We start from the raw sequence: 16,048 nt of genomic DNA, 5'->3' as shown, positions 1-16,048 counted from the left end.
TACTCAAAATAAAATTGCTCTTTGGTAAATAAAGTTTTATTGAGCTTAGTTATATACCCTTGTTGCCACCCTTAGTGACAAGCATACTAGTGCAATCATAGTCATTTAAGTTGAAGACAAGTGTTAGCTATGCAAATATGACCTTAATGTTATGAAAAACAAGAAGAGCTTGGTGTGTGGTCCACTGACAAATATTAGGGGTGGAGGGTGGCATGATCTAAGCCCCATCTCTCAATAATGAAGCAACCGACCAGCATGTGACGTGGAAACAAGCAGAGAAAACTTATTTAAAGGCCAATTTTTTTAGCCTGCAAAGAGATGGGTAAGGAATTTAAGGCACAGATGTGATGCTGTCTGCATTAATGCGCAGATTTAAGTCAGCCTACAATGTCACACATGGTGTACAGGCATGGATTCTTGATATCAGCATGCTAACACATCAGGTGTCCAGATGGTGTTGGGTGCTCTCAACACACCAACATAGTGTTCAGCCTTCTTATTGCATTCCATTCATACTAAGCTCAGGCTTTAGGTGACTTTAAAATAGGGTTGCACAAAAAATAATACCTTGGGAGTAACTAAGGGTGGTAGAGATAATTCATTATAAACAGCATCTTTTTCACTTAGATTGTTGGTTCTTTTCAAGTGTGGTTAATCATGCGCAACTTCAGGTATATTCAGGGAAGCTAATTTGTCAAATTCAAACCTCATGTGCACCACACAGTTCAGTAAATGTGCAATTTATAAGCTAACTACATTCCGGCAGTGTTGCAAACTCTGTGGATAAGCATTCAAGACTGCTGGGCAAAATAATAATAATTAAAAAAAAACTCAAGGTGTTGATCCCTAGCAACCAAAATCACAATGCCTATTATATCACAAATACATTTTAACAAAAAGAGTGAGGGACATTCCCCACAACCCTGTCTCTCGCTCTTTCCCAGCCACAACCATGAGGCTTAAAGTTTTTCTCTCTCACTGCACCCTCAGTTAAAGGAATTCCACACTCACCATACACAAAACATAAACACTACAATAGAAGTGCTCTGATACATGAACTGGTGTTTTACCTGCTGCTAAAGGGTAAAGGTACAGTTACAATTTGGCATGCCAGTTTTATCATCAACAACATCCAAAAAGACAACTACGGATAATCTGCTTTTTGGTTGTGTTGAAGAGACAGAATATGGGTAAATATTTTCACTAGCTGCTACTCTTAATGTGAAGATTGATAATATTGTATACTCTGGGATTCCCCTACATGTCAAACATCACCTTCTTGTGAGTAATATTTCTTAAACTGAAACATTCCCTGCACAAAAGTCTGCAAAGCATGGGTTGTCTGCTTGAAGATATCTAAAGTCTGTTTGGAGAGTTCTCAGTATCAGAAGACAACAACAGAGACTCTCTAAGAGGAGAGGATGAGAAAAAGCTGGAATTATTAAAAAACACATAAGAATAAAGAATATTAAATTCCAAACTGATAATGCATCTCACTTTTAGAGTACAAATAAAACAATATATTCTATTATATATACATATTTTATATCTCTAAATGAAAACAGTTTGCAGACAAAAATTGCTGTAAACACACATTCTCTCAAGCACTCCCGCTGCTTCCTCCCTACTTATACAAAGAACAGAAGGTTCAATGTAACATTTTAGCTATTAGTGAAACAATTCTGAAAACCAGATTTATTAAAGAAAAAAATTCAACCACAAAATAAAAATGAATAATTCAAAAGTAGTGATATTCCATGTATTTTAAGTAGCAGCACAAGAAAACAGATATATATATATATGAACATTTTGTTTTCCAAATGTTTCCAGTTTTATTCAACACATTTTCCCAGAATCCAGTCTGCCTTGAAAGGAACAGCAGCACAGTTGTTTGGTTTTCCAAGCTTGGTACTTAGGTCATCTTTTCAGGTATGTGAAAGTACATTTTAATAGAGCTAGTTTCTGCTGCCTGGTTTCCATTACAATGCCCCCAAGTTTCCATAGGAGTGAGAACCTGTTGAAAAAAATATTGTGATACGGAACATAGTAATACAATTAATTTTTTTGTGCAGCTACCGAGAAAATATAAGCCCTTAAAAATTTATTAAAAAGACCTATATCTGCATCTTCTGACATGAATGTGCATGTGCTATAGCATGTGTACATTCTACCAATTGTTCTTAACTAGGAGAAATAAGTTGAATTTTTATATTTTGTGTTCCACTGGTAATATTCTGCAGAATAGTTTAAATATCCACTAGGTTATCAAACATTGTGATATGTAGCATATTTATACAATGTATCAACAGCCAACTCTTGAACTATTCACTATTACTACCTTGAGGAAATAGATTGTAGTTAGGACTTTTTTATACACGTACTTTTGTTTTTGTTTAGTAAAAGTAGAAAGATTAGTTTAGACAATTCATTTTGTTTATTTGTGTGAAAGAACACATATTTGTCTGGCCCTGAAAGGGAGTGAGCAAGAGACACACTTTGCAGTGACATGACAAGGTCACAGGTCTGATGCTTGCTCAGGTCTACGACTGGAAAGCATACTCTGTCCACCCAGCAGTGAATGAAAACCTGATCTTTGAAATTAAAGGCAATGGGAAGAGTAGGATAGGCTGCATCTTTACATTCCATGACTTGACATAGCAAACCACTTACAACTCCCTGCCCTTAATAGTTATTTTATTATGGGACTTTAACTTTGCCATCTCTCCACCATTACTGCATGGTCATCACTGGCTACATACCAGTTCCAGCAAGAATTGACTATAAGCTCTGAACTTTCTGCTACATATTCCTTGCTGTCTCTTGACTCTCTTCTCTCTATTTCTCTGATCTCGTCTGTCTACATTCCTGTTAGAAATCTCTGCTCCTCATCTGACTCTCATATTCCACCTTCAAACTTTCAAAGACAGTTACATATGGACAACAGACCTTTTCCTTCTGTGCTTCTAAACAATAGAACTTTCTTCCACACCATTTTCATTATTCAGAATCAGAGGTAATATTCAAATGCTCATAAAAAAGCCTGTTTCATTTTTAAAAAAAATGCTAATCTTTTGGAATTATTTTACTAGTGCCGTACCTCAACGCAAATTATTTGATATGGTATTAAATTAGTCAAATGTATTTTTATACTTAATTTCTTACTTTTCTGTATTTTTTTAAGCCGGTTGATGACATGTTTTAGTGGCTGCATGTGTTCTGTGTATCATAGCACGTCATTAACTATGACAGTTTTTAGCTGTTCCGGTCATGATGGTGTGTGATATAAGTGTTATGTATAATGAAATATTTGCCTTGTTTAGGCATGAAAAAAAATTAGAACTCACGAGGAAGAGTGCCCCGGGCAGAGCGAGTACGACTGGCTGTTGTGCCATATGCAAACTCTGACTGAGTACGGCGTTTTTCAGGAGGATGCTTGCCACTCAGGTCATCTGTGACATGAAGTACACGGCTGTTTTTTCCCAGGGTGGAGCTAGGGCCTTTCTTAATGTAGGTGGGAGGTGCGCTGTAAATACTTGCAGGGCTGAGTTGGCTTCCTGGGTGGCGAAGGTAGGTGGCCACTAGTATCAAGCAAAGTCTCATTTAGAGATCTTGTATGACATATATTTTACTAAATCTCTTATGCAGATATGAATGAAGGGTGTTTAATGATGAGTAAGCAGTGAAGCAACTCATAGTGATCACACGTCTAGGAAAACTCTAAATGGCAAAAATTCATAAAGACCTTTATAATTATATGACATCCTTAACTTTAACTCTGGAATATTGTTCAATGACTCACTTCACTTAACAGAGTAAAATGCTTACAAAATATTTTTTTTCAAATGTATTCATAAATAGCAAATGTTTGCATATTTTTATAGAAAATATGCAGGCACACAATAAAATGGCATTAAAGTAGTGAGGGGGAGATCGACTGTTAGGCTAAATGTATTATCCATACCATGACTTGAACGTGAAAGCTTAGAGCTGAATTGAAGTCTGTCTAGAATAGCAGCAGTCAACCCTAAGCACCATGACTCTTAATTTAATAATCTCTTAATATAATAAACAGCTCTCACTGTTATCTAATAATCGAATACAGCATTCACTGTCATCTAATAATCTAATACTGCTCTCACTGTCATCTATGTACTCACAGCTTGGATCTCCATTGCCTACAACAACAGGGTCAGAGTAGAAGCCTTGGTTGTTGACATAGATGACTGAGTTAGGGTGAGACTTGTAGCTGGGGGGTCCCATGATGACAGAGCCAGCATACACTGTCTCACGGTCATCCTCGAAATAAATGCCTTCCACACCCATGCTCACGAGCTGCCGAACCTGTTCAGGAAGTTGCCTACATCTGTTTTATTCTGTGTTAATTCTATACTGACAGCTTTCTCTTCCAATGCAGAAATCAAGTGATTATGAACTCATGATTTTGGTGCATAAAATCAGTAATATTTGTATTTGCTAATTTTTCCATATGATTATTTTATGTCAGTACCTCTCATCACAAATACTGTGGTAGGGTATAAATAAGTTGGAAACTTGTGTCTTTCATGAAATATTGTTTAGCTTCATTTCTCAAGAAGTAGGCTTTCAGACCGAACTTCCAACAAAGGAAAAATAGCAATGGAATGTGAGGCACAAGACATGCTATTGTCACCAGTGGTCAGCTAGGTAATTAATATACAGGTGGCATTCCCCTTCACAATAGAAAATTTGCTCCCACAATAGACTCTGCAAGTCAGTCTCCAATGAATGCCTAAAGAGGATTCCATTACATAAAAAAACAGTGACCTTGGGCAGGAACATGGCGAAGAGAATAAGGCTTGCTGTCAGGAAGAGACCAAAGGCAATGCATGCATCCCCAAACTCATGGGCATAGCTGTGAGTACGGTTCAGGCCACCAACCAGTGTCCAGGCCAGCCAGATGGGAATGCTGATTGAAACAATAAAAAAAACCTATATGCACGTTGAATCATTTGCAAAAAAAAAAAGTGGAACCTTGTTACTTATAACCCATCTCTCTTACTATTACTATGATGAACACTTTGCAAGCTAAGATTTTCATCCCACCCTTAAGCTAGAATGTGTAGCAGTTAGTGCTTATAACAAAAAGATAAAGATACCATGTGACTATAATCAGAGGGTAGTAAGGTGTTAAAGCCCTCATTTATCTTAAAGCCAGCTTTTTAGTAAAAGTGGTAATCTTCTCTATATCAGTGTCTTAGTTGCCCCAGCTCTCTATGGAAACAGATACCCATTCCACTGCTGGGTCAAATGAGGAAAGTGCTCTGCATCACATGGGTATCCTACAGGCTAGTGTGCACTCCTCCTGGTTTTGAAACTATTGCTCTAACCATAAGGCTGTCTACTTCCCCACAAAATGTTTACAAAATAATAAAAGTTCAGCTGACTGCTTAGCATTAACCATCCAGGTAGTGATTACTGTCTACTAGCCCAGGTTCTCTTACCTAAGCATCAGTTCAGTGTAGTCTGATGGACAGCAGTTTATATGGAATGATACTGGATGAATTTATAGACCGCCAAGGTGAGTAGAAAGGTGAAAGTAGAAAGAGTGAAGTGAGGAGAATATATGTGAGAGAAAAACCCCATGAAGGTCAAAGCGTTTTGCTCTCTTCAGCTTAATGACAATGATAAATAATTTATGTACTTTTAGAATGAATGTTAACTCCTTCAATACAGGTGTACTGATGCCATTGAGTTGTAGCTGTATAGAAAGACTTAAGGAAAAGTCACTTTTTTAAAACCTTGAAATCACATAAAACCTCACCTGCTCTTGGAGTATCTCTGTCACAAAGAATGCTAGTCATACCTGAAGCCAGATGCAATGCCGATAAAGATGCTTTCACGGTGGTTGGTGATAATACCATGGGACCGCAGTGCTAGAAGGGTTGTGATCAAAATCAGGAACATAATGTACACCAAGGACAGCACATGATTTTCAAATTCGTTCCGTACAAAACTAGCCATGTTGTTCCAAGAGCCAGAATCTGTCGCACGCCATGTGTAATGGTTGCAGACCCATACCTCTTGGCCACTGTTGGAAACCACTTTCACTGCCTCTGGTGGAACAGTGATAAGCCACTGTATATCAATCACCACCTGTTCCAGAATGAAGAGGATTATTATACCTTTTGTTTCGAATCACAGAAGGCTCAATCAGACTTCTGTCTATAGTTGTTTTCATTTATCTGTTTGTTACCTACAGAAAGACTAGTCTGTTTTAAATATTAAGGAATTGTTGCAGTTCCAGCTCCATCCAAGTCTGAAGCACCGCTGTGACCTTCCTAGGCATGTAACTGTGCTTATAGCCCTTTTAAACCTAGTTACCATCACTAGAAATACTTTGTTATGGATGAATGAAATATGAACGAATATATTGCTTTGTCCTTTGGGATTTAATAAACTTTCTTTTTTGCTGTGTGAGTATTATTGCTATACTCTGTGCTTTTAAGACGGTTTTGATACAAAAGTTTAATATTACTTATTATTAGCTTTGTTATCATCACAGAAATTTATTACATTTTAAATTTCTCTATTATCCTATTAAGTTATTTTATTTTCTGTGTGCCAAGTCTGTATGTTACTTTATCATAATATTTTAATGTGTTTTATGAAAAAAAAGCAAAAAACAGCACCTCTGCTCACCTGAACTCCCACTGCAAAAACAAACATGAGGAATTGATAGATGCCTTTCAGGTAGTTGGGACTGTCAACATCACCTGGCAGCAAAGAGTTCTCTGATGACCTTGAGGTCAGAATAACCATCAACTTGACAAGCAGCACTGCAAAGCAAATGGCCAGGGATACACCCACACCAAAACGAGTGATGCCACAGGTAGCTTTGGTTGGCACCTGAACAGAACATACATCAGACAACCATAGTTTTTTTCTTAAAGCCACTGTCAATAGCAACAACAACAATACAAGGTAATGCTCTCATCAATGTTCAGTCTGCAAATTGTCAATGTTACAATTGAAACTTCAGCAAAACTGTCAAAAAATACCACACTTTCAAGGTTTCATCAAAACATGAATCTCATTGCACAAACTGTCGATGACATTTACTTGAATGTACTTACAGGGAGGTAGGCAAAGAGGGTGAGATAACACAAGAAGATGCCAAAAAGCAAGAGTTGTCCCAGCCACATTGTCCGCCACTTCTGACCCATTGGAGTCCCCAAAAGCTTGTACAAGATGTAGATCTCAAACACAATCACACAAAGGATCCCTAAGCCAGCCAGCACACCTGTAACATATATCCAACAAAATGTAATAATTCTAGGCAAGCACAGCGACTAAACTGTGGATCTTAATTACTAATTGCTTTTGTTTTACAGAATGGCAGTTAACTTCTGCACTGCCCAACTCTGCTGGTACTGTTTTGTATGTGGCTAGCTGTCACCAAGACTTGAGAAGGATTTAATGGCCTCCCCAGAAACAAGAGACAAAGTTAAATGGCAGCACAGAGAACATTGTCTTGAAACAGTTTAGCCAATGGGGTCACTTCTGCATTACTGCAAATAGGCCTGAGTATAAAAAAGTCTTTAAAATTACTCCCATCATTGATGAGCCTTTATCAGGACTGAAGATTTGCCAGACATTACAGGGTCACCCATCCATGTTTTGCCTGCAAAGGTGTGTGTGCACAGAAACATTATGAAAAAACAGCGAAGAAGTGTCAGAAGTCATGAGATGCAGTGTGGGATCAAAGAGACTTTAAATATGTGAGATGTTCAAATTGTAAGTAATGTACAACTGCTCACCCAGTGCAATAATCCAACGTTGTCCAATCTCAAAACGTGTCATTGCTTCACTGCTGGTGCGTGGCAGGTTCTGAAGATCAAAGGCCCCAGTGATCTCTTGGTTCTCTGGATATGGTACCATCGTGTAGTTGCCATAGATAGAGTATTTACATATGGAGGCAGCAGTGGATGTTCTGGCTGTCGTGGTGGTGGTAGCCATTGTGGATGTTGACTGCCAGTATGGACAGTTGGGACACTCTGCAGGACTGTACTTGCGATCAACATATTGATTGAATGGTGTTCCTGTATACTTGTCTCCTTGCTGTCCTGGGTTATAAGTCCCCATCTGAAACGCAATTTTGTTAAAATTCCACCTTGACCTAATGCCAGTATTACTTATTACATTCATGAGCAAAGGCTACATATTCAACATTTCTACTTCATGTATTCTTCCCAGGCTGAAAAAAACCCCCCACTGAAACTCAACAAAAGAATGAAAGACTAGAGAGCCACTATATACTTTCTTGATGATCTGTTAACAATCTGATTTTGCAAAAAAAATCATGAAATTTAATGGTAAATTTACTAATTATTCCAGGGTAACAGTACACAAAGTGGACACTGAAAGACTGTTTTTCTAAAGCAATTTACAGAAGTTCAAACAAGACAATCATTTTCCTCTTTATATGCAATTTAAATGTCATGTCTTAAGATTTCAAAAAAGGAACATCTAGATCCCCTTTTCATCATTTTTTGTTTGTTTGTTTGTTTAAAAGGTGTCAAGAAACATACTAATAAAAGTGGTAATGCATGAAGAATAGTCTAAACTGAAGAGAAGGAATGCAAAGATAATATGTTGTCAGAGATTCCTGTAATATTGCAATCACTGGAGAGTGAGATTTTAGACAATATATACTCATTTCCTAGCTAGCTTTGTGAGAGCTATGCCTGTCTCATCTTCCTTACTCTTTCCTTCCCCATCCCTTGAAGGGGTGAGGTACACTGTGCCCTTTAGATAATAGATATTAAACTGGCCAGTGCGCCTTGGATGCCAGCTAGCATTCTAAGCATTTGGCTGTTTCCCCTTGAATGAAAAGGTTATTCTATGATAAACAAACAAAAATGCTCTTTTATCCATCTCAAAGTTGATGTTTTTTTTGGTTTTTTTTGTTGTTGTTGTTGTATGTAACTGCCCTGTATCTTCTTGTCATGAAAAATACGTAATAGTTAACCAAATTTGACTCTGATTCTGTCACTCATTATTTATTATTAATGTCAGCTGATGAGCCATTGCTTTATAATGAACATTCTTTTGGTTATTCTGTATGTGATACACATCCCTTTGATATTATATATGAGTGTAAACAGATGATGATCAGCCTTTCAGAACAATTTTAGCTGCCTGAGAAATGTGTTTGTTGCTGATTTAAGCTGGATAAATTCTGTTATCCTCATACAACAGTTTATATTACAATTAATATTTTGGTCACTGGGGGGATGTAGTGTGAAAGACTGAATTTTCTTGGGGCTAGCTTAATTCTTCGTGAGAACTGCTTATCTCTCCTCCCTTTGTGCCCTTCCAGGTACCTATTCCACAGCTAGGTCAGCAGGGGTATGGAATGGGAGGGAGGGGAAAGCATATAGGATGCCCAACAGGTATGAGGCTATTAGCATGCCCCACTCATAACCCCCACAAGCCTCCAACGATGGTGCTTTATTCAGTAATCTGCATTCCGAGGTCTTGAGAAAAAGAGGAGTAAAAGACCTACATCTTTCCAATCCTGGTGCTTTCATTTGATTGATGACAGCAGACCTGTCACAAAAAAGGTATGCAAGGCAAGAGCAAATGATACTTACAAAAAGCATATCTGAATATTTTCGTCGATACACTGTGTATTTGATCACGGTGTCTCTTAGGTCATTGCTGACATTTGATGTTGCAAAAAAGCCAGATGCACTGCGAGTGTCGCTGTTTATCAGGTCACCTCGGTTCACCAAGTTGAGAAATCCACCACACAAATAATTGGAGCTAGGACTCAGATTACAATTGTCTGCCGACGCTCGTGTTGTCCCCTGAATGAGGGCTCTCGTTGCCATAATAGTGCTAGAAATTTCTCTATTATAGCCATCAGGAACGAGTAATCTGTAAAATTACAAAGCCAAAAGATATAGTGCAGGCATTATGCTTGCTGTAAATTTAAGATAGCGGGGGATAGTGGAGCCTTAAAAAAATAAAAGAAATTAAAACAGGAAATGTGTACATACTGAATGCTTATCTGTGTAAATATCAAAATAAAAATGCAGGCAAAATTTAGTTACTTTAGTTAACAATGTCACAGATGTTTAAAATATTCACCATCACTATCGCTACACAATTTTGAGCCTTGTTTCCATTATCTTCACCTCTTTCGTTCGCAAGTGATAGTTCAAGATCTATTTACACTGCTCAAAGCTCAAATTTAAAAGTGACAATTACTTCAATCTGTAAAAGAGCAAATTTCATTACCATAGCATATGCATGGGATTAGGATTCAAAATGCACAAGTCACTATAAGTTTCTCCTCAGTCTGCATGCATGAGTGACTGCTAAGCTTATTCCCTTCCTGTAGTCATGTTGGCCCAAGCAGTTTTCTACACCAAGTAATTGAACATGAACATGTGTTTGCTCCCTCTACATTCTCATGCTTACACTATCTTTATTCTCATCTTGGCCATATTCTAACACCGAGGCAAAAGATCACCACTGGTTAGGGTCAATTACTCCTCCTGATCTGATGTCTCAACCAATGCATATTTACCCGGCTCCCATGCAAGGGACAATTAAATGTTTCTCACGTTGACCAAATGTGCACCCTGATTGATTAATAATGTTTGCAAAAATGTAAATATCATTGCAATGCTAACCTTTTGCCCCCTCTGAGGTATTGTACAAGCCAGGGATTGGTAATCTGAGGACCTTGTGTAGATTCATTGAGTTGCAACAAATAGTTTTGAAATTCCTTAGCAGCATTGATTATGTCATCTGGGTAAATTCTCTCTAGTTGAATTGAGTTATCAAGTGTCACTGCAGCATTAGAATCTGCACACAAAATGTGAAAAACAAAGTGTATATTAGCATGTTTATGTTTAAAATTCTAGCATCAGAGTTTGTGAACACAAAAGAAAAAAGATTGTCGGGAAAAAGAATGTTTCCTCAACAGTTAATGATGAGGATCTTTGATGGGGACATGAAATCTACAGGCCTTTTGAAAGATCAGTGGAGGTAATAAATTTCATAAATGAAATCAATATAACTGTACTGCCACAAATCCATATTATTATGTTTTGCTGGCCAGTCAGCATTTGCCTACTCTGCATGTCCCTCTGCTAAATACTCTCCCCTTGCCACTCTGTCAGGCTGCCTCTCAAGTTTTCAGACACATAAAACTCACCTCATTAAAATGACTTTTGAATACTTCCCAGCACTTTGAACTTGAGACCCTGTTATTATGGGATCAGTGTGCTGTGCAAGTCTTCTCAACTTAATACAATGTATGGATGTATACATCACCTACATCTTACCTGAACTGAAAGTTGCCAGTTTTACATCAGATGTCATAAGGAAGATGTAACTATTGCGTAAATCAACAAATGTTTTCAGGCGGTTTATGAAGGCTTCTGTGGCAGCAGAGGAAAGAAGCAGAACCACAAACTTTGTGTCCACCCAGTTCCTCAGTTCTTTATCAATGAATGTGTTCATTGTCGCATCCGAATCTTTACTGCTGATGATTTTAGTAAGATTGACACATATATTTTTATTGATCATCTGCATTTTGAACTTTTCAAATGCCTCCGCCAGATTCTGTTACAAAGAAAACATAATTTTTAACAAGTTTTTTGACATGATTCTTACAAATATATAGAAACTATTGTGATGATAATAAGTGTGTATATGGATTAGAAAATTGTAAATGGTACCATTGCTTGCAGATTCACTTATATTAACTATATGTTAAAGGTATGTTTTATATGGCCTATGTTCTACAAAGAAAAAAAAAAGAATTAATCTATTTCAGGAAAGCAGTATAGGAAGCTTTCACTTTTTTCAGCTAAAAAAACAGAGCAACTATGTATTTAAATATATTTCTGGTATGCAGTAAAATTATGAACTGAGGCAATGTTTTCATCTTTCATTAAGTTAGTGGTTTCAGCTGTACTCACTGCTTCCGAGATGACGGCAACACAGCGGACACCAAGCTGAGTAGTGAGGATATAGCTCATAATTTCAACATCCTTTTCAATGGAAGGAACAGTACGAAGAAAAGTTCGATACATTGTGTTGACACTGAGCACTGCAGCATTAGCAGAAGGAGAGATGATAGTCATGTCCAAGTCATTAGCCAATGTTGCTGCAGCAATGGCATCTGCATTGCTCAAAGGGCCAACAAAGCCTATAACATTTCGACGATCAATGCTCCGTACACGTAAGTTGCACTGAAATGCAAATTGGAAACAAATAAAGAATCACACAACGCTAAGTACAAAGACGTAGGTGTTGTCAATTATTGACATGTATATATATAGCCAATCTAGTAAGGATCAGTGCCATTTTTATGCACAGTAATTACCAGAAATAAAGTTAACAGAAAGGTGGTTTACATCCATATTATAATAATATGATGCAATCAGTAGTTTCTCGAGTAGAAACTTAAAAGATGCCTCAAATCTGTAATTGTGTCTTTTCCTGCAGGATTCCCTTATGCTGGGGCATTCTGGTGGCACGCTGGCTAAACACTTATACTAGTTCAGAGAGAATCCCTTGTTCTTGGGTTCAGATCTCGTCTTGAGCAAAGTACGTAACTCTAAGTGGCACCTTCTTACAGGGCCAGATATTTTCCTCTGATACATAACCTTAGTTGCTGACTCAACAGACAACATTAATTTCTGCTTCTTTATAGCCCCCCCTTTTTACTAGTTAGTACATGTATTTCAAAATATAAAAAAAACTTTGAAAGGTCATCAACAAATAATTAACTCTCTTTTCATGCATATGTGCGATAGCTAACAATCTGATATGTCAGCAAAATCAGTTTTAAATGTTGCAATTATTCCAAAGACTGATGCAAACCTGAATCATTTCCAATTGGTTGCTGTAGGCTGCGACAGGACTATATTACTCGTGCTGCTGCCTGTGAACTATTGGCACATTCACAAAAGAATAGCTCCTAAATGTCATCTCCATTTAGATTATCTTTAGGAAGCTGATTTTGCAAAAGGCAAACAAAAAAGGAAGAAAACAGTGCAGAAGCAACACACACAAGAAAGATTCAAAAGACATCAAAAACACAACAATTATATTTTTAAATAGTAGAAAACCACCTGTTCAAATCCCAGCATGTTCTGTATCAGTTGCTCTTGTCTCATACAACTATCCATGATGAAGCCTCCAATGCTGACTTGTGAGTTGAACTGTCGCTTCCAGTAGCTAATGGACCACAAGAATGCCTGCAAGGGGAAAAAACAAAACAAGGATACACTATTTAAGAAAAAGGAATAATTGCAGTCTAAAGTACAAGTCTTAATGCACTATAATCATCTGATTATCTCAACTACCTAAAAAGGGCTTTGGTTTGTTTCTGCTCCTGTAAAAGCCAAATTTCAAGATGAGGACTACTTTGATAAAGAAATGAGATGAACATGTTTGTATCTGACCTTTTATGGCTTTGCAATGTGTTGAACCCCTAAACAATAGTAACAATAATTATAACCTGAATTTTTTTTAAAAATGTTAAAAAAATAATGATTAAAAAAGATCTGTCCAAAAAGAACTGGCGTCTTTCCTAAAGTCTTACAGAGTTTTTTGATAAACACTCAACAGCCATCTATGCATTTCTTGACCAGAACCCTAAGATTTCACCAAGCAGTCTCACCTGACTGTACAAGAGGCCAGTTGAACTAAAAGTATTTGCACAGGAGAAGGCATCCAAACCCTTGTCGCGTACATCAAAAAAAGCAGCAATGGCATAATAGTCATTCTCGCCAGTTTTTTCAGGAACCACGACAGCAATGTCATCATAGAAGTTGGTGAACATATTGGCGTTTGGACATGGCAATATCTGCACTGCACCATTAGCCAATAACAGAGCTTGCACCACTAGCACCAACAGTTGGAGTGACCATGAGTCGGCCATTGCCTGCAAATAAAATGGAAAATGCTTTACATGTGTACATGAAGAAAATATTGATATTTTCATTTAAAGGGAAGTGAAGATCATCAAGATTGATGCATCCACAGATATGTAGTATATAGAAATGGAGCACACACAAGATTTTAGAAGCTGCTCATTCTACCTTTTTACAATTTCCCTGCCATCACCTTTGCAAATATATCCTTACAAATATTCTTGTAAGTGGTGAGAGGGTTAGGGTTATTTGCATGAACCAGCCAAGAACAAGGCAATATGAAGAGGATCAACACACAAGGTTGTCTATCCTAAAATAAATAAGGTTAGCAGGAAAAAAGAGAGAGAGAAAAGGGGAAAAAAACCACAGAGAAAGAGCATGTGTCACAGTATATGTGTTTGTATGTGTACAATTATAAGTACTTGCATCCATTGATGTGTATATGTCTGCATGCTCATACAAGTAAACATTCACATCTATGAGAAAAAGTGTATAAGTAGTGCATGGACATATATATGAAATAGAATAAAAATTACCATGATTCTAAAAAGTTGCACACACATTGCATGTTATTACCTTAATGTTTAATAATAATACACAGTACAATTGAAAGTAAAAATTAGAAACTTTTACCTCTTACTATTGCAGTTCTGCAGAAAAAAATTGCTGTCAACTGTAGATCTTACTCCTTTCGTCTTGTATCATCTCATAACATTCTTACAGCTTAAAGGCCAAATTCCACACATTGTTTTTTGCTCACAAAATTTGAGAAAAGAAGTCATTGATGGGATGTCCCATCCTTGTACAAACTTATGAACTAATTTAGCACCAATTAGCACCAAGTTAACTTGTTTCTTGGTACAGATTATCTTCCACACCATACACTTTTGAAAGCACTGTGGTAGTTGCTCGATTCTCTTTGTAATCATCATTATGTTCTCTGTGGTGTAAAGGGATTTCTTCATAAATCTCTCAGACATACAAGTGTTGGTCTGCTAGACTTTATATTCTAAGAAAAGAAGTAGACTAAATGTAATTTTTTAAGTTAACACCAATAAAATGCGTACAGATTTTGTTACCTGTGGTCAGCCCTTGTCCTCACACACCCTTGAACTGAGGGTTTGGTGGTTACCCTCTGTTGGACTCTTGTCTTGTCACCAAGCAGTCCTCTGTCAAGCGGGTATGGTCAAACTCTCAAGGCGAGACCCAGCCCTGTGTATGAAATATGTGTGTGCATATATGCGTGTGTGTTGTAAAACAGGGCGACTGCTCTAAAAATAACTGCCATGCCTTTTCCTTAATTTTCACAATGCCAGCCGAACGGAGAGTTGGACAGTAACGGTGCATTCGACAAGAGCGCGCTTGTAATGGCGTGTGAATGATAAGAGAGCTATTCTCGGTGTGCATTTCTGCGAGTACACTTAGAGACGCCACCCTGTCAAACCGGTTTTGTAGCTACAGTGAACCGCCTACTTCTGTCGCAGAGGACTGGGCATGCGCTGTGACATCTCGTTTTGAGCAAAGGGAAGAGACACCATCAGATGAGGGAGTGGTACAGTATCCTAGAGGTGAGCGGAGCCGGTCATTTCGCCCCAGTCAAATCGCCCCACAGCCAAAGTCAATTCGTCCCAGCTTTAATTAATGTCAGTTTCGTCTCAGGTAAGACCCTTTCGTCAAATCGCCCCATGCCAGATCAGCGACGTCTATGAATATAATAATTAATAATAATAGACCAAACAAAAAACACAAACAACCAATTAAGTTCACAATAAAATAATGACAATTAAAATTTAAACTTTGATTGTTTACAGAGAAAAATCACGTTTATTCGCCATTGTAAGACATATTATCTGTGTGCAAACATATATCAACCATCATTCGCTCTCGTGCACTGGCTGCCATCAGTCGCGAATCGTATAGATTATATAATATTGGGTGTGAAGCGCAGACTACCCGAGTTTGAGAAATTGTATCCATGGCAACACTGTACTGTCACTGTTCATGAACACAATTAGCGGCCTGTCTTGACCAGTCACCCCGCCTCTAGCTGCAGGTGCGGGCGTAAAGGCGGAGTGCACCCGGGGTGCTGAAAAAATTTTTGCAAAGGGCGC

General features: G+C 37.8%; 1 protein-coding gene across 2 annotated transcripts; it reads right to left on the bottom strand.

The window, feature by feature from the left end:
* Positions 1–14: 14 nt before the first annotated feature.
* On the bottom strand, positions 15–15,379 carry LOC112561324 (metabotropic glutamate receptor 3-like). 2 transcript variants are annotated; one of them, XM_025233734.1, is made up of 15 exons: positions 15,005–15,379; positions 13,685–13,948; positions 13,134–13,259; positions 11,976–12,248; positions 11,337–11,616; positions 10,680–10,854; positions 9,633–9,918; positions 7,797–8,121; positions 7,113–7,279; positions 6,679–6,885; positions 5,843–6,132; positions 4,804–4,945; positions 4,158–4,341; positions 3,345–3,578; positions 15–2,014 (listed from the first exon to the last, which is right to left on the bottom strand). In XM_025233734.1, the coding sequence occupies exons 2-15, from the start codon at positions 13,943–13,945 to the stop codon at positions 1,980–1,982; spliced, it is 2,985 nt and encodes a 994-aa protein (XP_025089519.1). In that variant the 5' UTR covers positions 13,946–13,948; positions 15,005–15,379; the 3' UTR covers positions 15–1,979. The 2 variants fall into 2 exon arrangements, with proteins under 2 accessions (XP_025089519.1, XP_025089518.1); XM_025233733.1 differs by having other exon boundaries at positions 15,017–15,378.
* Positions 15,380–16,048: the final 669 nt, after the last annotated feature.

This window comes from Pomacea canaliculata, linkage group LG4 (genome assembly GCF_003073045.1).
Source record: "Pomacea canaliculata isolate SZHN2017 linkage group LG4, ASM307304v1, whole genome shotgun sequence".
In the NCBI taxonomy this organism is placed as follows: Eukaryota; Metazoa; Mollusca; class Gastropoda; order Architaenioglossa; family Ampullariidae; genus Pomacea; species Pomacea canaliculata.
Note: the sequence above shows the minus strand (reverse complement) of the source record. Positions and strands in the feature narration are given on the sequence as shown.